Source organism: Fukomys damarensis, unplaced genomic scaffold, assembly GCF_012274545.1.
Source record: "Fukomys damarensis isolate Sample0158 unplaced genomic scaffold, DMR_v1.0_HiC HiC_scaffold_16, whole genome shotgun sequence".
Classification (NCBI taxonomy): Eukaryota; Metazoa; Chordata; class Mammalia; order Rodentia; family Bathyergidae; genus Fukomys; species Fukomys damarensis.
Genome location: NW_022900928.1, coordinates 14,643,445 through 14,670,923, shown reverse-complemented (window position 1 = coordinate 14,670,923; position 27,479 = coordinate 14,643,445). Strand labels below are relative to the sequence as shown.

The window sequence follows — 27,479 nt, the reverse complement described above, 5'->3', positions numbered from 1 at the left end:
ATTTTAGAATGGCCAGATCTTGTAGCAATCCTGGAACCCTCCCCGTGAACACTACTCACCAGGAGACCATTTGTCAGAAATGCCAGGCCCTTCAGTCCTTCAAACTGTGTCTTTATTGTGATTCTTTCCCCTCATTCATAGAGGTAGTGGTGTGGAGAGAAGAGGGTGGGTAGGCATCCAACCTTGGGCTTGCCTGGACCTCAGTGAATGAAGAGGAATTGTCTTGGGCCTTATATAAAATGTAACCTGTAGTTAATGTGTATAAGTCATAAAACTTTCTTTTAAAAGATTTTTGACTGGTTGAATTATTTTACAAAATAACACAACAAGCTCATTTAATGGTTAATAAGCAAATGTACACGTCTCCTCGGTCACAGTGGACGTCTGCCTTCACAGGCACACATAGGAGGAAGTAGCACAGAAATGTTCTTGTTGGGAATCACTGTATTTTACCCGCAGAGCAGGACAAGCACGGGTGACATCTGAAACGAATGCGCTTGGGTGTGGCTGCCTGTGTACAGTGTGTGCAGGAGATGGGGTTAGCACTGCTCTGCCACCTGCCCACACAGCTTTCACTTGTCACCTAAGCCATCTGGGCTTGAGCGCTGTGCCATCCAGTCTTGAAAAAAAGTATTAAAGAAATCACACAATAACATTAAAAGTTTACAGTGTTGTAGGGCCCTTGACTCCCTGTCCAGGGTCACAGGTAGCCAAGGGTTGGACGTGACTGCTCCAGAGGCTGGGAAGGACTTTTCAGGTTGCAGAGCTCAGCTGACATTGTTGCCGCAGCATTCAGAGAGTTAATACAGTGATGCTAGCAATTCAAATATTATATATCTAGCAATTACAGAGTAATTCTGATTACGGTCATATGAGCTGTTGGCCTTTTTGCCCTAATTCCTGCACAGCATGAAAGTAATCACAACTTTTCATTAAATATTTGCCCATTTTCTGTATTAGAAGGGCTATTAGATCGGAGCTCTGGTCTCTGCTGAGTGTTTTGGGGATTCTTCATCCGTCTTTCATGCTGTTTGTTTTCGGGGCTAGTTAATACCATAGCAAGTGAGGGAGGGTGTGGGCAGTCAGGCTGTGAGGAGGGGCTGACTTTTGAAATATTGTGAAGGGTGTGTGGCAGGCCCGGGCCACACCTTCATCCCGTGTTTCTTGAATGCCAGAGAAGTTAGTTTTTCCTCTGGCTGGAAGGGTAGCACCTGCTCTAAGGCCATTTTTACCTTTTGGGGATCTCCGCTTTACACTTTACTCAGGCAACAGCAGTGCTCCGCCCCGTACACACTGGGTGTTACATGGGTCAGTGCTCCTGGACCCCATCTTCCAAGCCTGGGTCTTTTCAGGCTCTGCTCCTCAGAGGCAAGTTATAATCATTTTACTTAACAAATATTCTGGATGCTTGATGAGCTATTAATTCATTGAATGCTCTGTGTTATGCCAAATAATGCCTCCCCCAAAGATGCCTGTGGCCTAATTCTCAAAACTTATGAAGAGGCTACCTGTTATCCTAAAAAGGACTTAGCAGATGATGATTAATTGTGAATCTTGATATAGGACTAGTGTTCAAATGGGCCCAATATAATCGCACTGTTCTTATAAAAGTGAGGCACAGTTAGTCAGAAAACAGCAGTAATGCAGCAGCCGCTAAAGGCTGAAAAGGGGAAGGAAATGGATTTCCAGAGGCAAGGAAATGAATTTTGCTCTAGAGCCTTCAGAAGGAATGCAAATCTGTTGATACCTTAGCTTCTTAAGATCCGTTTAGGACTTCTGACCTCCAGAATTGCAAGTTAATAAAATTGTGTTGTCTTAAGCCACCAAGTTTGTAGTAATGTGTTATAGCAGCAACAGGAAATTCATGCATTTGTTAACCGAGGCACAGGAGGTTAGGTAACATAGATAGGATTATATGGAAAATAAGCAGTTATGCCAAGCTTTGAACCTAGGCTGATCCACGCATTTAGCCACTACCACTTATTCTCTGGGGTCTCTCTCAAAGTTAATATTCTCTGCATTTACCACATAGCTATAGGGGAACAGGAGAAATAGTCTCAGGAGAAATAAAACTGAATTGAACACCATCAAATGGGACTTAATTATCCTGGGACAGCAGAAACTGAATGGTTCTTGTCCCCTGACAGCATTGCAAGCTTGTATTCATTTAGGTAAACCAGTTGTCCCTAGAATCCCAGCCATGGGTTTGACCATAAGAAGCATTGACCTCTTTCCCCTCTACAACATGGTACATGCAAGGATGTTTCAAAAGGGAGCTCAAAGCAGGGCGTAATTGGCATTTATTCAAATTGTGCTTAATTGAATACTTCATCTGCACCTCCAGAAAGCCACATGGGGTACAGGCTCTGTAAAGAGGAAGTAATTTTCATTAACAGGATCTAAATTAGTCTGACACAAAGACCTACCTGGGGCCTGTGACATGATAATAATTGCCATGTAATGAACTCATTGCTGCAGACAAAAGATCCTTCCTTCCTTCCTTCCTTCCTTCCTCTTTCTGTTCCTTCCATCTTTCCTTCATGAATCTCCATGTCAAAGAAAGGTCCTTATTCGAGAGACCAATCTGGTCATGGCTGGAGTGTAGCAGCTCTGTGTGGTGGGAAAAAGGGCTAGGTTCCTGCTACCACTAGCAGTTCAGAGAAAACCAGATAGACCATACCTGGACATGAACTTGGCCTTGTCCCTCTTCACTCACAAGTCTGTCACTTTGTACATCCTGGGGAATGTCTGATTTTTTTAATGCATCTTTAACTAATGTTTTTCCTCTCACTCCTTCTATTTCAGCCAACAAACACTATCCTGAAAGGTGTGTGTGGGGAAGCACTTTTGAGAACTAAATCTCTCAAATGCAAATATGAGCCTTGCCACCCGCCTCATAAAACATTGGGTGTTGCAGCATTTACTTCGGAATAAAATTTTGTCATCCCTCTTTTAGTCCTGCTTAGCCAGGTCGGAATTGGAAGGGGCTGATACCTTGAGATGCTGCAGCCACCTGAGGGTGCTAAATGTCTTCCAACATATGTGTAGGCGGAAAGGTACAACAATATTTTATCAGTATGGCAAGTTTTTTACTTTCTGTTGAAGAGAAGAGATTTTAGAGGCTTTAATACCCCGAGTAATATGATAATATTGCACCAATTAAACCTAGGTAATTGTCTTTCTTGATAAACATCACATTGCTATCCAGTTTTACAATCAAAGCTTCCTGAATGTTATCTGGACAGTCAGTTGCTGTCACTAAAGTGGAGGTGTAGCTTTTGCTGCAACTTTGGAAGAAGTTTTCAGGAGAGTAGGCCAGCACCAACAAGACGTTGTTTCTCCTATCATTTATTTTAGCTACCATATGAGAGTGCTGTTCTACAAAGGTGGGTGGATTTTTCATTCTGCTCTGCTTATTTCAGGAGCAGTGTTATAAGTGGTCTCTGTTAATAGGTAACACATTTCCAATGTATTCCACTGGGGTTTTGGTGTGCTTTACAGTTCGGGATCTGTTGTTGGCTCACTTACTAACTTTTGTGCTATGAGTTTGCTGAGCTCCTTTAACTCTGCCAGGAGGCTGCAGTGGGTTATAGTTTATGAGGTTGAAGCCGAGGCTGACTGTCCACCTTATTATGTCAGTGTCAGAATCCCATTACTAAAGGCACAGTCCTTCAAGGCTGACTGACAAGTGAGGCTTACAGACCAGAGACTTGTAAAATATAGTTGTGCATGAACTTTCTTTTTGGACTCCGTATACAGTGATACCCGATGCTTAGTTGTAACGCTTTCTCTTCTTATGTGTGCTCTCTACCTTAGACTCAGTCTTTGTTCATTGCAGGTTGAAGGTAGGTGGAGTCAGTATCACAGAAAGAAGCCGGGATGGGGGAATCCAAACCAGGACAGGGCAGACTGCCAGGAGGGCAAACTAGCACAGAGGAAGTAGAGGGACCAGAGGCCTCCCGTTCTGTCTGCATTTTAAGGCATGGGACTGGAGGGGTCTTGCACAATGACGACTGAATCCCAACTTTACCTAGTAATGCTGTTCTCTCCAGCGGGGTCCCAGGGTCTGGGGATTATACCGGAAACATATAATGATGAATGGGTATCGGTCACTAGGGGCTACATCCAAGTGGCCACAGCCCACAAGGGTGGAAGAAAATGTCATAAAAGGATGGGCAGGTGGGCAGTAAGGAATCATGGGCCAAAGGCAGCTTCATAACCCTGAGCTGATCTGTTTGCAGAGCATCATCTGGGTCACGTGTGCCCACTTTCCTGGTCTCTCACTTCACTTTTGCAGATTGTGACCATCTTGGCGAACATGTCTGTCCTGGAGCAGTGTGCCTCTGACATTATTCAGGAGAATGGTATGTCCCAGCAGCAGAACACATGCTGTATGGATGATCTGGGTACGCAGGGCCATGTGCCTTTGTGCTTATGTGAATGCCTGTGCATAGGCGTGTGAATATGGGGGTGTGTCTCCCTGCATGCATGTGTGATTCCATGTGCACGCGGGCCAATGTATAAATGTTTGCTTTCATGGACTTAAATTCTAGTGAGAGACAGTGAAAAACACTATAGAGAACATCAGGTGGCGATAGTGTCATGGGGAAAATAAAATGGGGAAGACGCAAGGTCATTATTCAAAGAGGGTGGTGGCATAGTTGCTATTTTAACCAGGCTGGTGAGGAGAAGGCAGATATCTCATTATGATCTGAAAAAGTAAAAATATATTCCTACTAAGACATGCCTTCCAACTTTCAGTTGTTCCTAGCTCTCTGGATTTGACTTCAGTAGAAAGCTGAAGTGTCTGGGAAGGAGTGAAAATGGAGATCAGGCTAGGCCAGCTTGAGGACATCTTTTCTGCCGCGTGTTCCCTGTCCCACCTTGTGCTGAGGGTGTCACCAAGGTCCAAGTGAATTGGGGCCGGGTTTGTTGGTCTGGTAGCTAATCTAACAGGTCGGTGTCTGCAGAGGACAGGATGGCTGCCTTGCAGCTGGGAACAGAGCTGGTGTAGTGTGGGCTTCCTGTGACTGGGAAATAAGGGAGCAATTAGCAACCAGTTGGAGAGCAGAGACGCTAATGAGGCAGAGTGAGCTGGGAGCCTGGGCCGCTGCCTCTGCTCCAGTGAAACTCTCTTGTCTCAGGCTGCCCTGCTGTCTTAACAAACATACACTTCCCCACCCCCCACTGCTCTATTACTAATTGAAAGACATCATTTTCTGTTAATTTTATGTGATTGAGCTAATAATGAGAAACAGTGCAGAGCCAGCTGAGGCCAAGAGGAGAGGTTGTGTGGTGTTATTTGTGCACTCTGCTGCCAGCATTTAGTCTCCTGTTCAAGGGGACGGTGGGAGTGGCCTCCATGGGCCTGTGCATCTGTGATCTGGATGTCCAGCTTCTAGAGAGGGTTTTGTGGTTTACAGAACGCTATTGGTCGATTCATTCAGCCCACAACTATTGAAGGCTAGTGTGTGCCTGCCACTGTGCTGGACAACGAGAGCCCTAGAGGGTTTCATGGCCTAGAAGGAAAGCCTATCTTGACAAAAGTGATGGCATAATAGTAATAGCCTACAGGGAGGATGGCGTAGTGCTTGAAAATACAGAAATAAATGGCAGCCATACTGTGTGGCTTAGTTATCAACTAATGGTAAGATTTCTCTGTCTTTCCATCTGTAAAATGGGACAGTAGCAACACCTACCTGATGGGGATGATGTGAGTGTGGCCACTGAGTATTTTGAGGATGCCAGGGGCAGAATGAACATTTTCTCAAACCCATCTGTTACTTTGAAAAGCCCTCACATTTCACACTTAACTTAAGAGGGTTTAATGAAGGGGCCATTTAAAAAAGGAGAGAAGGATGTGAGGGATTGCCCTTCGTGGTAATGCAACCAGAGGCCACTGGAAGACAGCAAGACTCTCAGATCTAGACAGGGCAAGCCCAGTTGCACAGGCTGGGCTTTGAGAGCCCATAGTCTGAGTCACAGGTTGCAAACTTAGATGCCTGTGGGGCCCAGGCAGGTAATGGGAACCCATGAGGAGGAATCACTGTGGACCGGATCATCTCCTTAAAAAGAGTAAGGTCATAATAAGCTTCTTGACATGCAGAAATATGGGTCTACTTTTGTCAGATTAGGAGGTCATTGTTTAGAAATCAGAAATCTAAATTTTTGTGGAACTCTCCCAATTTGAATATTTAAACAATTTTAGAAGCTGTATGGGTTTAAAAAGCACAATACATCTTTGGGTAGTTTAAATTCTGAGCTGGCAGTTACCACTGGGTGCTGAAAAGGTGGCTATGGAGTAGGGCATTTGGGGAACAGCTCACACAGAAGGTGGACTTCAGCTATTAACCTGCAAGATGGGAGTTGTGAAGAGAATCAGAGGGAAAAGAGGCATCCTTTGCAGAAAAAAGGGGTGGGCGGAGGCAGGCTGGCAGGGATATTGGATATGATTTGCACAACAAACAGAAGACAGATCTGGCTTCATGGGAGGATGGGAACCTTCTCAGCAGACTAAGTTCAGGCCAAAATCTCACCATTCACCAGTGCTTGAGTCACTCTAAAACACTGGATCTAGTGATTATGCAGCCTAGGCTTGGGTTCGCTTCCACTCGGGAGCTCATCACTTCAGGACCTGTCTCAGGAGCAGCCAGCATCGGAGGCCCTGAAGAGATGATGGGCAGGAGCCACACGTCTGAGTTCCAGCACCGGCTCTTCTACTTACCAACTGTGCAACTTTGGGCATGACGCTTCCCCTCTCTCTGAACCTCAGAGTAGAATTATAATAGCACCTTGTTCATGAAACTGTTGGAATGTTTTGGGCGATTTGTGTTTACTGTGCCTTTAACACAGTGTCAGACGTATCACCGAAACGTTTTTAAAATGAGGATATCCTGCAGATGTCCCTTCCTAGTGACCTCGTACGTGAAATCAGACACACCTCTAAGGAGCGGTGGAAGAATAGAGGTGGCTTTGTCCCGCTTTCTTCCTCTGACAGAGATCCCCCCAAGGCATCTGAGGTCCTGTGCTTGAGCCTTGTGCTGTCGTCCATCTGGCTCCAGGGGAAGGGCTGCCCACTGGGTAGTGAGCCCCAACCGTTCCTTGCCTCCTGCTCAGGGGTCCAGCTCATCATGGGCATGCTGTCTGAGAAGCCGAGCTCAGGGAGCCCCGCCGAGGTGGCAGCCTGTGAGAGAGTCCAGCAGAAAGCCGCAGTGACGCTGGCCCGTCTTAGCCGAGACCCAGAGGTGGCGCGGGAAGCTGTGCGGCTCAGCTGTAAGTGAGGGTGGCTTTGACTGGAGTGGAGTGGATGGGGTGCGGGCGGGAGCAACTCTGATTTCACAGTGGCGTCAGTGGCCACAGGCCAAAGGGCTAGCTGTGGTGAGTCCAGTCTCTGGCTTCTGGCAGATGCTAGGATGGGTGCTCTAGTTTAGTTTGTTACCTAAGCAAAAGAGAGGAAGAGCCCAGAGTGGGAAAAGTTGGCCCAGACAGTAATTCACCCGAGGACTCTCTGTTAATTAGGACATCATTCTTTTACTCTTTTATTTACTCATTTATGTACTTATTCAGTTATTTATTCATTCTTTACTTTTCCACTCATTTGTTCATGTACTTAATAATTTGTGCAGTCGTTTACCTATTCATTAACTCACTTACTATTGACTGATTTGTTAATTCACGAATTAAATCACTCCCTCATTGTTACATTGTGAACTACTTACTTACCCAAGAGAGAGTTTCAGAGCACTCATGATATGCTGAGTTCTTTTCTGAGTGCCAGGCAATAACATTGACTATGCTGCTGTCCTGACTACAGGGCCTTAGAGCCTTGTGGGGGTGACAGATATGGAAAAAAATGACCTGCTTTTGATTAACATGGGAGTGAAGTTCCAAGCACATATGGCAGACATGTGTGATTCCTACAGAGCAAGTAGGCTGCACTTCTCTGACTGGGTTCAAGAATGTTTCAACTCGGAAGTGAGGTTTCGGCTGTGGTGTGGTGACCTTTCCTCCCCAAAGCCCTAGAAAGTGTTAATAGAGTCTGCAGGGTTCTGTAATTTTACTGCAACATGTATTTTTTGAATGGAATAAGCAGTTGGAAAAAGAAAGAAAAACAGTACGGCTGGGAAATTTCCTTTGGCACAGATGTAAACAATCACAGTGAAACTAGAAGTGCCTAAACCGGAAGTTCTTCCTCAGTTCTCCCTTTGCTGCATTTTAAACTCTGTCTTGGCCACTGGTGGGTTTGGCTTTGATGTACTAGTTGTTCCTGTATTGCCCTGATGGAGGTTTCTAGAAAGCCTGCACCACACGCTTTTTCAGGTGGGGTGAGGCTCCCACCTCACTGACTGGGGGGCAGTGGGACCTTGTTGTGAGAGAGGCCAGCACCCCTGGATCAGTCCAATCAGGGCTCCACCTGACCTGAGGCTCCCCGTGTCTTTGCAGGTGTGTCCCGTCTCATCGAACTCTGCAGATCTCCATCAGAGAGGAACAGCAGTGATGCGGTGCTCGTGGCCTGCCTGGTGAGTGCTCAGGCTGCCCCAGCTTCGCCCCTGGCCTTTGGGGTTGCAGACCAGAGGCCAGGAGAGGCGGCTATGGTGCGGTTGTCTTGGGTGAACCTTAAACTGCTCTGGGCCTTAGCTTTTCTTCTAAGATAGTGATTATTGTGATACTTACTTTCTTTAATAAAATTGCAGTGAAAATTATATGAGACCACGCATGTGAACAGTGGGTACTGAAAAACTGCTCCTTTTAGTAATGCTTTAGGTTCTGGGGGATCTTAGCAGCTCAAAAGCTGCTAAGAGTGGTGAGCTTATGGAGTACTGGGTGATGGTGACACCATGGTGCCTATAGAACATGGGAGGCAGGATACAGACATCACCTTTGTGTTCAAAGTGGATATTATGAGAAAAGCCTGCTTTCCCTGCTGGAGGAAGTCCCTCTACTGGGCTCTCCCAGTACTGTGGCTCCCCCTCCTTTTTGGGTTAGGATGGGAGGGACCATGATAGGACAGAGAGAATTATTCAACTGGCCACCAGGTTCTTCATCTTAAACCCAACCAAGTGCATCCTGGGAGGTTCCCACCCAACTCCTTGATGCTCAGGTCTACCATGAAACATGCATCCGTGGGTGGCTGATGGAGAATGTACATTTTGTTTATCTACTCCCTATGGGGCTATACCATAGCCAAGAGCAGAGTAACTTCCAGTTGAAAGCATTGTATAGCTGGGAAGTCATTGTATAAATAAGGCCATTTAACTTTCAGAGGAGAATGCCATATCTCCTTTTCTTTTTTTGGTACTGGGGATCGAACTCAGGTCCTTGGGCTTACAAGGCAGGCAGCAGAACCATTGAGCTAAATTCCCGGCCCTTGAGAGTGCCATATCTTTGGTCCCCAAAGAACACAAGGCCAAGCTGTGTCACAGCAAAGGCCTCTCCTCACCCCATTATTTTTTTTAACCAGGCTCACCTCCTTCCTGGAGCTTCTGACAGGTGTTGTGTACTTGTAGAAATAGCAGGGCTTTGCCACTAGGCTGACCTGTCCCACACTCAACATTAATGAGCTGCATCACATTGAGTAAGTCAAAGTGCTAAAAATTTTGTTCACTGGGCATTTATGGAATGATTTTAGGTGACACTCTTCTAGGCTTTGGGCACATAGCTGAAGAAAACAGACAAAAGTCTCTGCTCTCCCATAGGTTTTATTCTGGGACATGCAGGGTGCTAGTAACTCTTTTTTGTGCCTCTGGCAGTTTTCTTCTCAAAATAATGTTTGAAATGCACAAAATAAAAAAAAATATATAATTAAAAATGAAACCAATTACATTAAATAATTATTAACATTTCAACACATGAGATTTTAACGCCTGTGCTTTTTAATCAACATACTAAATAAGCAGTTTAATCTAGCAGTGGGCCTAGTAAGTATTGTAGGCTAATAATGGCTGTAAATGATGTCTGAAGGTATATTCAACATCTCTAATGGGATGTGAAAATGTCCTCAATTTCTACCCATGAATAAGTAGAGATGGCTAAGACTTTATGGTTTGTTGTTGCATTTACAACTGAAGGAAATGCTAAGTTTTAGTAAGAGGTTGATAAAATTAAAGAGGTAACTTCTTTTTCTCCTCCATGTCTCAGACCTTCTTAAGTTTGCTTGATCAAGCAAGTAAATTAATAGTTGGCAAGCACATACTGATTGGCCCAGACTACCATTATCTTTACCACGCTGGAATCCAGAAAGTGCCAGACAGAACAGGCTCTGAGGAAATAGCAGGAGCCCTGAAAGCACCTGGGAATTGGTCAGCTATTTTGAGATATGAGGGTTATTATTACTATTGTTAGTTTTACAGTTTATTAGTTCGAAGGAGAATACATGTTTGGATGCTATCCATAATCACTCAAAGGGCTTTCAAGCAGAAAAGGGATTTCCTTTGGTCTTGTGGACAAGATAGTAGATGCTGAAGAGAGCTCCTTCCTCCCTAATCCATCTTCCATGTGGCTGCTGAATTAAATTTTCTAATCACAGTTTGTAAACCACCGTGGACCTGTCTGTGGTTCTCCATTATCTGTGGTCTCTCCTGTCGCCCTGCTCCACCCTTTGCAGTGGCTTCAACTACCCCTAAGGCGATGGCCTCTGTCTCCTGGTGCTGTCCAGTGATGCCAAGCCAGAGTACCCTGAAGTGTGCTTGGGTCTTGCCCCCCCAAAATGTCCTTGTACAAACAACTCTTTATTAAACTTCTGTCCATTGCTCAAGGCTGCCATCTAAATCCTTCTCTTTTCTCAAGTTTTCCAGGAGCCTTCGTTTGCAAAGAAGGTTCTGCGCAGCATGTGCCTGGACCTCTTGGATTTTATAATGTCTAATGTACCACTGACACAGTTTTATTACCTGTGTTCTAGGCTCTTGGAATTCAAACACAGATCTATTTGGCTCTAAAGGCCATTTTTGTTTGTTTGTTTTTTCTTTTGGCAAGACCATCTTGCTTCCAGCCATATTTGTTCTTTCCCGCTCTGAATGGCCCTGTTCTCACTTTGACGACTTAAGGGGAAGGATTTGTGTTTGTATATCCCCCCCACCAGCCTAGAACCTTCTTAGGGCAAGGGCCTTTTCCTGGATCTGTGTATTTCCACAGGACTTTGAGTTTAGTGGCTGTTTATTGCTTGACTTTGGAATTGGAATCGGCAGCCGTCTCCACCCACCAATGTTGGTGGCTGCCCATGGCTTGTCCCCAGAAGGGCTCTACCACAGGTACCCTGGCTGCTACAGTGCCACTTGGAGCCTGGTATGGCAGGTGGAGTCAGGAGCTAGCTTTCGTGCTCTTTCCAAGGCTTTATTTCCAGTTTCAAAGATGGATGGAGGAAATTTCAATTATCGTGTCCACGTCTGGGAAAGTGGTAGCACAGATCGCCGCTTGTAAACAGAATTGATTTCCCCTTAATGAAGCAGCTGTCGGCAGGCTGCTGGGCTCCTTGAATACTTGGGTGTTTTCAGACTGAGAATGAGATTGTGGAATGAGTGGGTGTTAACCCTTCCAGGAAAGGAGAGGATACAAGCAAGGCTTGGGAAGGGTGCCGTTCTCTCTGAGGAGTGGGTACTCTGAGCTGGTGTGGAGTTCACATTCCACACAATTATCTGAGGACCACAGGGGATGTCTCTGACTGCCCTCTCTGCCTTTTTCTACCGTGGTTTTCCCCCTTCTCTCTCTGGGGTTACTTTCTCTATTAGTATTCTCTTTCTTCTTTCTTCCTCCTTTCTTTTTCTTTGTCTTATTCTCTCTCCACCTGTCTTCTTTTCTGATCTCTTCCGTGTTCTTTGTGTCTCCATTTTAATATTTTCATTGCGTTCTGTTTCTTTGTTGCTGTCTTTTCTTTCTTTTTTTTTCCACCTTGCCAGTGCTCTTCTATTTCATTTTGTCTCTTGGTGGGTCTCCCCAATTCTTCGTCTTTTTGTCCCCTACTTTTGCTTTGTTTTTACCCATGATGAAGTAAAATGTACAGATGGCCTCAAGCCTCGCCTACAGGATGCTCCCTGGTTTTGTTTTCACTGTGACATCAATGGGATTATTTCTTCCTGTTGGAATAACGAGAAATCAGAAAGTTCTAAGAGTTCAGCCTCTTTGGCCCTTGGGGCAAGCCAGGCCTCAGCAAAGGCAGGACTTGATAGAGATGGCCCGGTGGTGTCTGTTTCCCACCACGAATGTCTCAGACCTTGTTCCTGTGCACAGAGACATAGCTTTCTTCTTCTTGCTCTGGCTTGGACATGACAACATCCGTAACTCCAAAACCAAGGTCAAATCTCCATTTCAACTTCCTTGGCCTGACTTCTTAGCAACAGGCTATCTGTCTTGTCTAGGTAATGCACTCTGCCTGTGCTCCCACCTCAACCTTGTGTCCTGGGGCTGCAGCATCCTGCCTGTGTAAGCATTGGGCTGCTGTGTGATTTTGAGAGGGTCAGATTCCCCCTCTGAGACTCAGTTCCCATATCTCTAAAATGGAGATCACGATACCTTGCAGCAGGGAGTAGAGGCTGCATGAGGTACTATCGGTAGATACTCAGTAGGTAATTCCTCCTTCCTTGTTTGTTTCTGCCCTTGTAGACATTCCCCCGTCTCTTTGTTCCCAAGGGTGTGTGAGGGTGTTGTTTCTGTGCTCAGGAGGACAGAGGGAGTTCATATCCATCTGGCACTTTGAGGGCCTTGTCTCAGTTCAGTGGTGAACAGGTCTATGTACGTGCTCAGCTCAGATTTACAGGCTCAGGTGGCTCTATCAGTAGACCTCAGTTTTAAAGCACTTCATTTGTTTATTTCTTTTCAGCCAGCAGGTATCACACCCTCCGCAGCCCCCTGTGGGTACACAGAAACACAAAACATGATTCTTACCCTTGAGTATGTGAGAATTGAGTTCAGGAGGTAAACATCCGACAACCAGTTATAGTCAAGAGTGAGAGGGCTGAGCTCAGTGCAGGGGCTGTGCGTGCACAGGGGAGGGTGGGCTGTTTCTGCTCCCGGCAATTAGGGAGGGTTTCACAGGGGAGGGGATGATGAATGACAGGACAGCATAGCATTTGCTGGTTAGAGAGGAGTGGGGAGGAATTTCATGGCACAGGGAAGTGCACAGGCTTGTGGCAGTCAAGGTGTAGCATACTGGACACTCAGAAGAAGGCAGGCAGTGAAGGCTTGGGTTCAGTTCTGCCTGCCCCTCTCTTCTGCTCACCCTCCTTGCTGGATTTGAATTGCTCAGTTGCAGAATCCCTATCTGCTTTGACTGTTTTCCTTCCATTTATTTTTTCCTCCCTATCCTACAGTGCTTGGTGTAAGACTTCGCTGCATTTATGTCTTTGCTGCTTCGAGCTTACTCTAGGGACCTGGAAGCAATAATGTGATTCCACTCATGCTTCTGGCAGTTCCAGTCTCTAGGAAGAGCACAGTGTGAACTTGAATATATCGTTAATCCTTGAAGTGACAGACCTTTAAAATGAGTAGGTTCCTAAGATGATTGAAGAACCAAGATGGGAAGCCACTGTTAAGATCATTAAGAGCTTTCTGATGACATCCACCATAGAAACCAAGGTGCAGATGAAACCAGGCATCCATGTGACAGAGTGCTTTGGTAACCATGTGACCAAAATTGTACTAAGGTAGCAGGTAGCCAAGATGGTGATCAGCTCCAATTGGTAGATGCAGCATTTCTTGAAATGTGTCTCTCAGGGCAGCCAGAGGAACTCCACGGCCCCGAGCAGGGTGCAGTATACTTGTGTCATCTGTTCTGTCTTCTCTCCAGGCTGCTCTGCGTCGATTGGCTGGAGTCTGCCCTGAAGGCCTCCAGGAATCGGACTTCCAGCAGCTGATCCAGCCCAGGCTTGTGGACTCCTTCTTACTCTGCAGCAACATGGAGGAGAGTTTTGTGTAGCAGGCGTGGGAGGAAATGCATTTGCCTTGTTCTCATTCCCCCTGAGTACACACCTGCAAAGCACCTGAGCATACACCACTTCTCCTCACCTCCTTATTTATACGTAATTTATTTTTTACATGAAATAGAAGGTGAAGTCTTCTACCAGCATCATCAAACAGTAGGTGGTCCTCGGGAATCTTTTTTGTTTCTATTTTTTGACTTCTGTGGCTTTTCAGTTGCAGATGCTAAAATGCATAATGGCTAATATGACAGATTGTCATGGATGATTTCACTTCATCTTGTTTTCTCCACTCTCACTATATAATCTTGCCTAATTTTTTAAAATGTTGGAACCAGAGCATCTTAACTGCCCAGCAGTTATTTTTAAAAGTTAAAATCACTCTTCCCAGAAATTTTAAAATGAATTTCACAGCTGGACAGCATATACTAGAAAGAAAAGTTTTTCTTTAATAAATGGAATAATGCAGAATGTGTCTTGGACTCTTCTGATTAAATCATGTCTTTAAAGTTCTTGTTTCCCAAGGTTTCATGCCCCCAAAACCTTTTTAATTATTACAATTGCATAGAGTTTTCTTGTTTTCATCAGTGTGTCAAATTCTGAGTGTTTAATGAGAAATCATAATGAGGTCAAAGACCCAAGGAACTCAGCTTACTTTGGCTCCAATGCTCTTTGTAATTTCCCCCATCTCCTAACAAATGGAATCCTGGGATGAAGCTTATTGCATAATTCCTTTTGAGAAGGATACTTGAAAGCAGGGGTGTGTTGGAGCTGGGTCACACTGGCTTGCAAAGCACAATTCCGTCCCAACTTCCTGTTCAGTGACCTCACGTGGGTAGCTTGAAGATGGTCATGGTGGGAGCATTTATACCACAGAAAGAGGCATGTGCTAAATCAGGGTTTTTATTTCTCTAGAGAGCCAGTTTTCCAGTATCACTGTTCGAAAGTGTCACAAAATAAATCATCATACATACAGAAACAAGAATCTTGTCACTTTACTTACATGATTAACACAGCATTTTCTCTGAAGTCCATGGCTTCTCTTCTCTATCCTGAGACTGAGTCAGTCCCACTACAGACATAACTTAGCACTAACAATTAGAAGGGTCACATTTCTCATTTTGGTGTTGGTCATGGTGACCATGGACAACAGCTGGAATGTGGGAGTCACCCTCCAGGTGGGTGAAGTCCCCAGGTTTCTGTCCTTTGGGAAAGCCGTGGAAAGAGCAACTCTGTAGTATAAGCCCTGCTTTGCAGTCTTGGCTGCTCTGTGCCTCCTGCTGTGCTGTGCTTTCTGTTGAAACCCTTTTACCTTAAGCATGAGGTGAGGGGAATGACCCTGCTAATTTTAATGGTCTTTGAAAACTTTCCTAATTAGAATTCAGAATTTAATAAGGAAGTTTCCTATTTCTCTAAAGTACTTCGAAAGTTGGAAGTCTCTCTGAGGAATCCCACTGAGATGATTTGATGGCTTGGAGAATGCAGTGCATGGCACACCTGAGGTCAGTGACCATCTCATTTCATTCCATTGTACAGAGGTTCCTAGAGAGGATTTCCAAATCCTGCATAAGATATTTTAAAGGTTCACGTAACAGGAAAAAAAGTTGGGGGACTTTCTTTAAAATTTACATCCAATTTTCTTTCCAATCTCAAGAAGACAAACCTTGTGCAGTTTTTCCAGCATTTTTGTCAAGAGCCCAATAATTGGGAATGACATGGAACTTTCTCCTGTGGGTTCCTCAGAGAGTAATAGAGATGGAGGTACAAAACAGTAGAAAGTGTTCGTGTGGAAGTCACAATATCCCAAAGGAAGGAATTGGTCCTGGGAAAAGGCTGTCAACATCTATTTCTCTAGGATTACCCCTCAGGAAGTCTCCATCGCTCCATTTGTTCTGGAAGCTCAGAGTACATGACCAGACATCCTCACTTCCTCTAAGAACATACCCAAGGGTGGTCATTTCCTTACCTATCTCTGGCCTCTGAGGTTGATGGCCTTGTGGAGTGCTCGGATGTACTGCTGAGCTTTTCTTTCCTTCCCACTGTTGCCCACACAAGCACATTCTGCCTTTCAGATCAAGACTTCCTTCATTTTACCAAACCTCAGGTCAGCCCTGGATAAAACCTGGACAGAGAAGCTTCCACATGAGCAGGGGAGGCTGCAGTCTGTTTACTTGTACAAGGTTTGGAAGCCTTTCTGCCACACTCAGTGTACTTATTAACACCCCTTTGTGTGACTGGCTTCTCACTGTGATCCTTGATTAAAGGACATTGTGGTCAGTTTTCTCCTCAAAGACCAGTGCAGGAAAGCCATGGAATGGGTCCTGCACCTGCTTCCTAAAGGTTTTACCATTGATCTTGGACATTCAGCTGTCATCCTAGGACTCTTTCAAACCAAATTCAAATTTTACAGCATTCATTAATTAAAACACAGTCCTTCCCTTTTTTGTGTTTAATGCTATTTCCCAACAGTAAGTGGATCTCCTTTTGCTTCCTGAAACTTTTTTAATGATGAGCCTGCTGAAGGCTAACATCATAACACTGTAAGGTAATGAGATAAAGTTAGAAGCACATTATCTCAACAAGGGTTAGACCCAGAGAACTCATGTAATCTAAACTCAAGATCTAAGTTATTTGTTATTCTTTACTAGTTGGATGCCATTTTAAACCTTTAGATATTTTAAATTTTGGTATATAAAGAAATTGGCAATGATAAATTCATTAAGTGAAATACTATAAATTAATTAGAAACATTTGCCATGGGGATACACCTCAAAAAAATATTGTTGGGCAAAAGACAAAAGTTACAAAAGACATACACAGTACAAGAGACATACACAGCACAGAAGACATACACAATACAATGCCATTTATACTGAGTTGAATATTCACAAAATACTGTGAAATATTTATGATGAATCATGTGGAAAAAGTATTCCTAGATGGGTGATACTATGGATTGAATTTGTCTTCCTAATATTAATGTGTTGAAGTACAAGCCCCCAGTTCCTCAGATGTGAATTTACTTGGCAATTGGGTTGTTATAGATGTATAGTTGAGATCATACTGTTGTAGGATCTGCCCATAATCTAATCTGACTGATATTTTTATTTAAAAGGAACATTTGTACGGACTCACACTTAGAGAATGTTATGTAAAGTTGGAGTTTTGCAGACCTGATTCACCCAGGAGCTACCAGAATGTAGGAGACAGGCTTGGATGGGATCCTTCCCTAGCACCTTTGGAGGGAGCACGACACTGTCACGGCCTTCACCTCCAACTCTTGAGCTGTATAACAATAAGTTTCTGTTGTTTGAACTGCTCAGCTTGTGGTACTTTATTATGGCAATCCTAGGAAACTAATGGAGGTGAGACACACATAATTTCAAGATAATGTCTACTTTCAGGCAGAGATCAAAGGAAACAGTATGACCAGAGGATAAAACTGATCTTGAATAATTGGGATTTTTTTCTTTTGAAATAAACTATTTCTCCAAATTTTATTGTGACGAGAGTATAAATTACCACCCCAGGCCAGATAATAGAGGATTCAATGCTATGGATCCTCTGGACCAAAATTTTGCTAAATCTACATATAGACATTTCTGAATTCTTGTTCCATTCCTTCTATAAATTGGAGTGCTTTTGGGTGTTCCATGGTGATAGGGCCAAGTAACCCAGACAGTCTCAGCTCAGATCCAGGCCTGAACCAGCCCAGTGAGACTGAGAAGTATATAGGCTTTTATTTCATTAATAATAGAAGATTTCCAGGGTATATGGTAAAATGTCATCATCAGTTGTTAAATCCAGATAGTTAATATATGGGTGTTGTTGTCCATGAGCCTGCTTGGGGAACAGGGTTTGGAAACTCGGACTGGGAGGGTAAGGTGTGGAATCACCAGGCAGACTCTGGGGAGGTTTCTGGGATGCTTCCGCTTTATTCAGGAAATGCACAGGCTTATATAGGGACAACCATGGGGGAGGAGCATGGGAGGAGCATTTAACATCTGGTGATATCTTATTGGAGGCACGGTGGAGTGATTTTTCTTGGGCGAGGCGAAGGAGTCACCGACTAGGGGCGGAGGTGTAGCCTGTTGGACCCAGCATCTACGCACTTAGGTGAGTTAGCTCAGCCTTAGCAAGGTCTCCAAGTTAGCTCCGGAGACAGGAGTGCAGCACACCTGACCCAGCCAGGCTTGAACTTCTCCCACATATGGGTACTTGTTATATTATTCTCTGTACTTTTCTTAGTGTAAGAAGTACCGGAAAAAGAATTATAGAGACATTCAGCACTCCTAAGACCAGAATGGCAATTCGTCATTTGCTGAATATAAAGCTGTAATCAACCTAAAGCTCTGCCTGTCTTGGGCTATAAAAGGAAGAGCCACCTGGGTCAGATTGAAGATGTCGAGAATCAATCCAGGTGGACTATGTAAAGGAAGCCAGAAAGTGGGAGTGGACAGATTTATTTTCAGAAACAGCCGCCTTATTCACTCGTCTCATCCTTTAAAGTTTCTTATACTTAAAGCTGCATCATTCATCCGGCTTGGAGCTTGACATGCAAGGTCAGAATTTTACCAGTTAGAGCAGTAGAGCCTGATAGAAAACACAGTCTCTAATGTTGATGCTCATACAATGCCCTATTCCGAGACATATCTCTAGAGCAGTGGATGATGTAATTTGATCTGTTAATGCTCAGCCTGGAGAGACTCAAGAATTCGTACTGACATCTGCTGGACCCTTTGAATACTTCCTTGCCTAAATTAGATTCAGGGACTCTGTAGCAGAACTCTCTACAGCCCTCTTAGGAGCTCTCTGACCTGGGGCGGGTTTGGCAGCATGCTGAGATATGCAACTTGAAATCAAATTTAAGATCTTTTGCTCACTGCACACATTTAGCATAATACATCCATGGCAGAATGAGGCAGGACATCTAGGGTATAATTAACAATCACTATTCTATGACAGTCTCAGCAACACAAATGCCAATTTGCTTGTCAAATTCCAAAGAAAGAGGAAGGGACATGTGGTAACCATACCAAACAAAGTCCTTGTTTTCAGGGCCCAACTCAGCAATTGCTCTGTCCTTTGTGTAACAGAAAAGAAAAATCTTGTCATGTCCTGGCCCGCTGGGCCCTAGATGTAAGTTCAGTGTCTAAATATCTCTCCAGAATCAAATTCTGAAAGTATATGTAAATCCTAGTGTTCAACTCTTGAACCAACTCTTCATACTCTGATGTGAAAGTTAGGAGGTGAAAAGGCAGAATGATCTGTGGGCAAAAAGTTGTGGTGGTCCAGCCGTCACAATCGAACAGCACCTGAATGGGGGAGTGAGGATTGAAAGACAAAAGAGATCAACACATAGTTCTTTGAGAGGAGGCCTTCTGCCTTCTGGACTTTATTCACATGCCTATATAGCTCAGCAACACAAAAACAAGCATTATTACAATTGTTTCCTTGTTCTCTTATCCATGTTTCTTTTCCGAAGGGTCAAGGAAGAGTCTTGCCGCTCTCAAGAAACAAAAGCATACTTTTATCGATCTAGCTAGAACTTTTTCTGCTAAAGTAGAAACTACAATTGTGCATCATGATCGTGGCTGCATTTCAGGCTTGGCTGCACTCCAGAGCTCACCAGCATGTGGGCCCCCACATTAAAGAGATGTTGCTTTGGTTTTATAGTCAGACTAGGCATAGATCCAACAGCCATGGGCCAGTGGGGAGGACCCAACCCAAGGGAGGACCCCACCCAAGGGAGGACCCCACCCCCCAGCCTGACTGAAGAACACTGACCTAAATTCCCAGTGTTACTCATTTCTATTCTGATAGATAACCAAAGATAAGTTTCCCATCAGCTCTGACTTCCTTGGACACAGGAAAGGACCTCCAGTGTCCCCTGGATGCATCTACCTACACTGATCTTGCCTGAATGCTTTCTATTTAACCTAAGACTATAACTTACCATCACTGTTCCTTATCTGTAAAATGAGAAAAACATTGAGCCCATTTGGTTGTTGTGAGAATTACAAGCAGTACATGGGATGCTAGCTAGAGCCACGCAAATTGAAGGCACCAAACAAAATCCTAGTTATTATTACTTTTGTTATTTGATTACATAAATGGTTATTGTGTTACGCTGATTTGTACAGACCATGATAGACATGGGAACCGAGAAATGGGAGAATAGAAGAATAAGGAACTTCCTTTGCCTTTGAGAAATACAGATTGAATTCTAGAGCAGAACATATAGACACATAAAGGATGAAGAATGAGAAAGGTTCCCTGACAGAGGTAGGGGCAAACTGCTTTGGTCACACTTTATATAATTCACCGTGAATTAGCTTAAACACACATATATAAAAGCTCTAAATAGCAAAGGGTCTAAGACACTAGATACATATTGCCTCCGCCAATTTCTCACTAGGGTAAGGCTGTAAGCCAGAAATTTCTTGGCCAAGATGGAAATTAGTTTTCATTTCACATGTCAACTCTGATTACTGATAGTGGCTTCTTGTGGGGCTCTGTTGGGGGGAATTTTGACAGAAGAAAAGAAGAGTACTCACATGGCAAAAGCAGTATATTGAAGAGGTGAAGGGCTTGGCTTCTGCTGCCGGGCGGAACTACTGCTTGTTTGATCTCAGATAAGTTTCTTAACTTCTTTGTGCTGTAGTGTCTTCATCTGTGAAGAGCTAGCAGTAGCAACGTCTACATCGTGGACGTGTCAGGATTATATGTGTTACCACATTAAAGAGCTTAGAACTATACCAAATTTAGCTTTATTCTTTTTTTTAATCATCATTATTAATTATTCATCTCTGCCCATGGTGAGGAGGGAAGATTAGTGTAAGAAAAAGTACCTAACCATTTGTCTCTATGGCATTGTTTGCCTAGTTCTGTTCCAAGCTCTGCTGTTCTGCTGTATTCTAAGTTTTAGTTTTACTGTCTTGGTTTAAGTCCTCATATGCTTGTGTTCTGTTTTGGTCCTAGCTAGTTTATAATACTTTCTTACATCAGAGCTGATATGTAATAGCACAGACTTCTTATTCTTTCTGTAATTGCCCAAGTTCAGTCTTCAAGGTATATGGTAACATGATCTTGGCCACATAATCATGATGAACTTTGTTTTTGTTATTCCAGCCATTTGAAACCTGAAGCACCTATTTTTGAACGAGACACATAGTATCTATTGTCACTGATACTTCCAGCAATCAGAAAAGTATATATTTATAGGCAAAGAAACAGAGGCTTAGAGAATTTAAGTAGTTTCTCACAAGTGGAAGATCTGGGATATAGAATGTGATATTTTTTATTCGAAGGTGTGCACTTTTTCCTTTCTTACCACCTGCTGCCTTCTGGAGACTAGTGTTGTCAACACTTGTTTCCAGCACAGGTAGGTAGGATATTTTTATGGTTGTGTTTAGCCGTCCCCTAAAGCTTCATCCAGGTGAGGTGGGACTTTCTTTCCCAGAATTAGTTGAATCTGGAATGTGGGATGCTGGGGTTAAGGGTGTGTGATTGCTAAACCACTACACGTGAGTGATTGGTTTGGCACCGCCCTGATCTTGGTAGTGTGAATAAGATAAAAGGGGCAGGAAGACACTGTTAAACTCCCTTGTTGCCTTTGCTGCCTTGTGTGCACCATGTTGTTTCTCCACTGTCATGCCTGTTTGCCACCCCAGCCTTGGAGCCAACCTCTATGAACTGTAAGTCAAATAAACCCCTTCCCCTTTAGGTTTTGGATGCCAGGTATTTTGTCTAAGCAGCAAGAGAAAAGTAACTAATGCAGATATGAAACTTCACAGTGTTTTTCATAAAGACTATTTGAAGAGATGGGGACGTTAAGAAGAAAGTGAAGTAAGGATCCCATAAAAGAAATGACCAAATAAAAAATTAAGTGCCAGGGACTTATTTTCTCATCCACTTCTGCACTTTTATGGAGTTATGAGAATAAGGCTGAACTGATCTCACCAGAAGGAGGTGAGGAAGACTTGGAACTGCAGAGCAGGCATGGCAGAATATTTTGCATGAGAATAGTGAGGGCATGGGGAGAACTGGCCACACTGAGGCAGGCAAGTAACCTATCTAATGACTGGAGTGCAGGATATGGCTTTCACCTTTCCGGGTCCTTGTTCTTGATAAAGTATGCAAGAGAGAAAGGAAGAAGCAAGTGATAGCTTGGCCTCCCATTAGAGAAGTTGGATTGCAGAAGGGCAAGGTGTTGGCACTTTTATTTCAGTGGTATAATGGTGTAAGATAACCTGATTGACTCTCATTGAAAACAGTTGAGAACAGTGAATAAATTATATAAACATCTTATTAGAGGCTTTACTGAATTAGCTAAGGAGTAAGAAGGCATGAAGTGAAAGTAGAAACCCAAGAGGAAGGCTTCTACCATGGGGGCATTTATTAAACCAGATAAAAAAAGAGATGTGATTTTCAGAGCCTCACATGGCTACTGTTGAATTACAACAAAGTCTGGGTGTGTAGTGGAAAACACTGCTGGGTGTGTAGTCTAAAGAGAAGCAAGAACAATAGTCTGGGTCTCTAAAGGATTTCATTCTCATTTTAATGAGAATGATCTGAGTTTTAGCAGATCCAACAATCTGACCCAGAGAGCTGGGGTGGGGTGGGGGGAAGGCTTATCTTCATTCTTGGCATTGATAGAGAGGGAAATTTGTGTTGCAAGATGACCCTCACATGAGTCTTCAGCCTGAATTCACGTTATCTGAGTCATCAAAAAAAAAAAAAAGAAAAGTCTCCAGGCCAAGAATTTTGATTAAAGTAGTACATTAGTCAGATGAAAGAACAATTCTCTATGGAAAAAGCAGTTTCAAAGGACTCAAAGCATTTCCACAAAGTTCCAAGACACGTATCCTCAGTTAAAAATACTCCCAAGAAACAAAAGGAAATAAAGCCTCTGAGAAAGAGATAAAAATAATTAGAAGAACTAGGCCCATACTGAATATAGATATCCAACTCTTCAGATACAGAGTATAAATAAGAATATTTATTTTTGGCACAATAAAAGAAAGATTCAAAATACTTGAGGAAAGCAAGACTATTTAGAATGACCTCATAGATTTGACATGGAAGTAGTAGAACAACTGTAATTAATTTAACAATAAAATAATCTAAAGGAGAATTCAATAGATGGGCTTAAAAGCAAATTAGAAACAACTGAATAGTGAGTTGGTGAGCTGGAAGATGTAACTGAAAGAAATATACATCTGTGAATCTGAGGGAAGAAAAACTGAAGTCGGTCAGTAGGTTCAACATAAACTAAGCCTAAGAGAGGGAAAACATACAGCCAACATTTTCCAATAGTGAAATACATCCTTCCTCCATTCAGAAACTCGAATGACTTTCCAGAAAAATAAAGAAAAGGAAAGCTACATAAGGGCATTAAAAATGAAGTGCGGAATATCAAGACAAGATTTAAAATTACACAGAGAAGAAAGGAAGATTATTTTAGAAGAAACAATAAGAACAGTTGGTTTCTTAACAGCAAAAATGAAAGCTATAAAGGTGAGATGTTACTGTAAAGGTAGTACATAGCATGTTTTGCTGTCATAATAGCGTCACAAATTTAGCAGCTTTAAACAACACAAAAATATACCACAGTTCTGAGGGCCCGAAGTACTGGTGTGCTCAACTAATTTCTCTGCTCTGAGTTTCACAGAACTCAAATCAGGGTGTTACCTCTTGGCTGTATCTGGGAAGAACTCATTTGCAAGATCACTGAGCCATAGGCATAATCAAGCTCCTTGCAGCTGTAGCTCAGACCTAGAGGCCTCTCTCCGGCCCTTTCACAAGGCTGTGTTTACCTTGGGACTAATGGTAGAGTTGCAAGTTTTTCTCAAGTTTAGAATCTTTTGGACTTACCCTTTCCTCAAACTTTTCTCCGTTTGCTACATACCTTTTGTTGTTGTTGTTGTTTTGCTATATACCCTTAATTGAAGGCAAAGAATGTTCTTTGCTTTTAAAAGCTTATATGGTTACATTGTACCTGCCTGGATACATCAGGATTCTCTCCCATTTTAAAGATCAATAACATTAATTATATGTACAAAATTCTTTTTACCATAACATAATCCATTCATGGATTTCAGGCATTGGAGTGTGGGCATCTTTAGGTAGACAGCAGTTTTTTGCCCACCACATACTGAGAGAAAATCATTATTTGAAGATACTTTTCAGTAATAAAGGGGAATGATATTTTTAATAAGTAGGAGAATCTGTCATTAAACAACCCTTATAACAAAAACTGTAAAGAAAGCATTTTAATTAGAGTATATATAATCCTAGAAGAAAAATCTGAGATGCAAAAGGAATGAAAAGTAAAGAGAGTGGCAAATATGTGAAAAGAAATCTTAATGATAATTGTTTAAAACAATAACAACAGTGTTTGGGGAGTAAGAAAAGTAAGATTAAGTTAAAATATCTGATAGTAATATGTGTAAGTAGGTGAAATAAATACATTCTAAAGCCATAGGCCATTCTTTGAATGTAAATAGACATAAAGAATGAGCTTTAGGTAGAAGACCTTGCAGAGGTCCTTTTGAGTTTAGGTTTTGGAATCCAAGTTATACTATATTCTTTTAAAAAGTTTTATAAATTTATCTCTATAATAGTTTATAAAATATGAATATTTGAATAATTACTGAAACTAAACAATAAGACCAGGTAGTAGTCTTTGTGGGTTGATTTGTAAAGTGCCATTTCAATTTATTTATAGGTTTTTAGATTGTTCACTTTTTGTTTCCTAAAGTCAACTCTCAGAAGTCTTGGAGAACTTTTGTAATTCATGTTTCAATTACTTATTGACATAAAAGTTTACTACAACAAATTGTCACAATTTTATGTTATATCACATATATCACATCTAAATAAGGCCAAAGGCAGCACTATGCCACATTTTATCAAAGAGGCTCTTTTAGGGCTCCAATTAAAGTAAGATATCTTATGAAATATTTCAGTTATTTCCATAGGACCAGGGGAAAATACACATAATTTACATCATATATCTAAATAATTTCTTGTTTCTTTACTAATTAAGAGTAAGTTTCTTTATCAACTGAGACTTTTTATTTTTAGAATAATGATAGGGAATTTTGTAATATGAATTGAAAGCACCACTAGTGAGATACACTAGGACAGGTACAGGTAAGAGGGAGACCTTTTTTTAAGGTCCATGAATAAAGGGAAGTCCTTATTCTGAGCCTATTTATTGAGTTCCTTGCAGCACTCAGTGGGTTAATATCTGCTTGAGCTGACTGAGGGTGCAGAAGACTGTTGAACCTGAGGAGTTGGAATATCTTGAAGATATAACTTATTGGTCCACACAACAATCTATCTATATGGGTGCCGACCCTCTCTGTTCAACCCCTAGAGTACAGGTGTGGCTCCATCTGCACTTGAGTCCTAATAGCCTTTAGGTTTTACCTTTAAGAAATTACAAACATGGTAACACTGCCACCAATGTGTCCAGACCCATCTCACCCCTTTTTCTTGTCGTCAAAGACTTGCACCCTAAATATCAGGAAATAAATTGCAAAGTTTGTTGGGGATCTATCAGCCATGGGGCCAAATTGGAAAAGCTAACCATCACTGATTGGGGATCAAGAGGCTATCTTCATGATAAACATAACCATGTGTTTTCTGTATATATTTCCAATTTCTCTCTAATCAGGATTTGATGACCCAAACCAGGCACCTATTCTGGGCATATATATATTGTAAAAGGAATGTTCAGGGTTGGATTCAGATTTAAAGAAGGATGACATAATCATTTGCAGGAAGTGTGACAAAAATGTGGATAATAGTCATAGAGGATGTCTTGAAATAGACAAAAGCAGTAGATTTACACACTCCAGATGTTCCTTTAAGAGGTAATAGCAGCTTCTTGCATTCTTCAGATCAGTTACTCATGTTTTAAATAAGTTGAGGAGGCACATCAAACAGAAATGGAATTCAGTCAATGGATAACATTATGTGATCTCACAAAAGCTGCTTTGTACATTACTCAACATTTGAATGGGATAGACACACTAGAATAGAAACTTTTCTAGATGTCTTAGGAACTTCAGTGGCTTTCATGGTTGTCTGCTAGGAATTTTCAGATCACTTGTCAGTATACATATTTAATTAAATATAGACTTTCCTATTAGTATCATAATCTGTGAGAAATGAATCACTAAATTTTACAGAGTAAGCTAAGAAAAGCCAGCAAAACTTCCTTAAAAGGGGCACAGGAATCAGGAGAAAGTCTAATATATTCCACATGTACTTTTGCTGATATTACAGACTATGTAAAATACTATGTTCAAATTAGAAGTTATCCTATTAAATACAATCTTTGACTATAAGGATACGTTTTTTTTTAGTTACACCCAAGATTAGTAAGCAATGAGATATTCCAGCACACAGCAAATGGGAAATTTGAACATGATTTCCATCATAAAATGGAAAAGTTCTCCGAAGAAAGGTGTATTTTCCCATATATTTCAGAATTTTCAATTTTAACATTCAGTCTACTGTCCCAATGACTATTCACACAATTTTTTCAAGTAAGTTTGGAGAAGATTTTATGGTTGAATAGAAGAGTGAAGGATGGGAAGACACTCAGAGAAAATTAGTTTTATGTTACACCAGGGTCGTTATTAATCAATGAAGTAAAAATTGATGCTAGTGCCTTCAGTTTTCATGTCTTTGTGCATATTTGGATTTCTTATATTTTTCTGTCCAAAGAAATCCTTTAACATTTCTTGTTGCATGCATTTGTTGATGTTGAATTCATTCGGCTTTCGTATGGCTGAAAAAGTTTTCTTGTAGGATGTAGAAATTTTGGTTAGCAATTTTTGTTTCCCTATCACTTCCCATTTTTACTCCACTGCTTTCTGGCTTACATTATTTTCAGTGAAAAGTCTGTAGGTTTTCTTATCTTTGCTCCTCAGTATCTAATGTGACTTTTATCTCTAGTGGATCAATGAGTTTTTATTATTTGTTTAAGCAATTAGATTATAATATGCCTCCATGTAGTTTTTTATGATTATAGTGTTTTGGGTTTATCAACTTCTTGATTGTATTCATCACATTTGGAAAGATTTTGACCATTATTTCTTCAGATAATTTTTCTGATCCACTATGTAGCCTCTTACTTAAACACTCCAATCTAGTACATATGGGACTATTTGAAATTTTCTGTAGCTTTTTCATACTCTCTTCACTTTTTTCCAGTTTTTGTTGACATTCGCATGTTAGTCTGGATAGTTTGTATTGCTATGTCCTCAAGTCCATTAATATTTTCTCTGTAACATCTAATGTGCTATTGGTGCCATCCAATATATTCTCATCTCAGTCGATAGATTTTATCTTTAGATGTTGAAGTTGGATCTTCAAAATATATATCTGTCCTGTCTGTATATATTCTATTTTTCTTTACCTTCTTAATGTGCTTTATTTTCTTGAATGGATAGCATATAATTATAGGGTCTGTTTTAATGTCTTTCTATACTAATTCTATCATTGATGCCATTTTGTGATCAGTTTCTGTTGGTTTTTCTTTTCAAAGGTTTCAGT

General features: G+C 42.0%; 1 protein-coding gene across 1 annotated transcript in view; it reads left to right on the top strand.

The window, feature by feature from the left end:
- The window catches only part of Insc (INSC spindle orientation adaptor protein), a 121,902-nt gene extending 107,577 nt beyond the window's left edge, over positions 1–14,325 (top strand). The window contains 4 exon segments of the mRNA XM_010615371.3: positions 4,298–4,364; positions 7,117–7,272; positions 8,443–8,519; positions 13,778–14,325. Of these exon segments, the coding sequence (XP_010613673.3) occupies positions 4,298–4,364; positions 7,117–7,272; positions 8,443–8,519; positions 13,778–13,906 (429 nt within the window). The 3' untranslated portion in view covers positions 13,907–14,325.
- Positions 14,326–27,479: the final 13,154 nt, after the last annotated feature.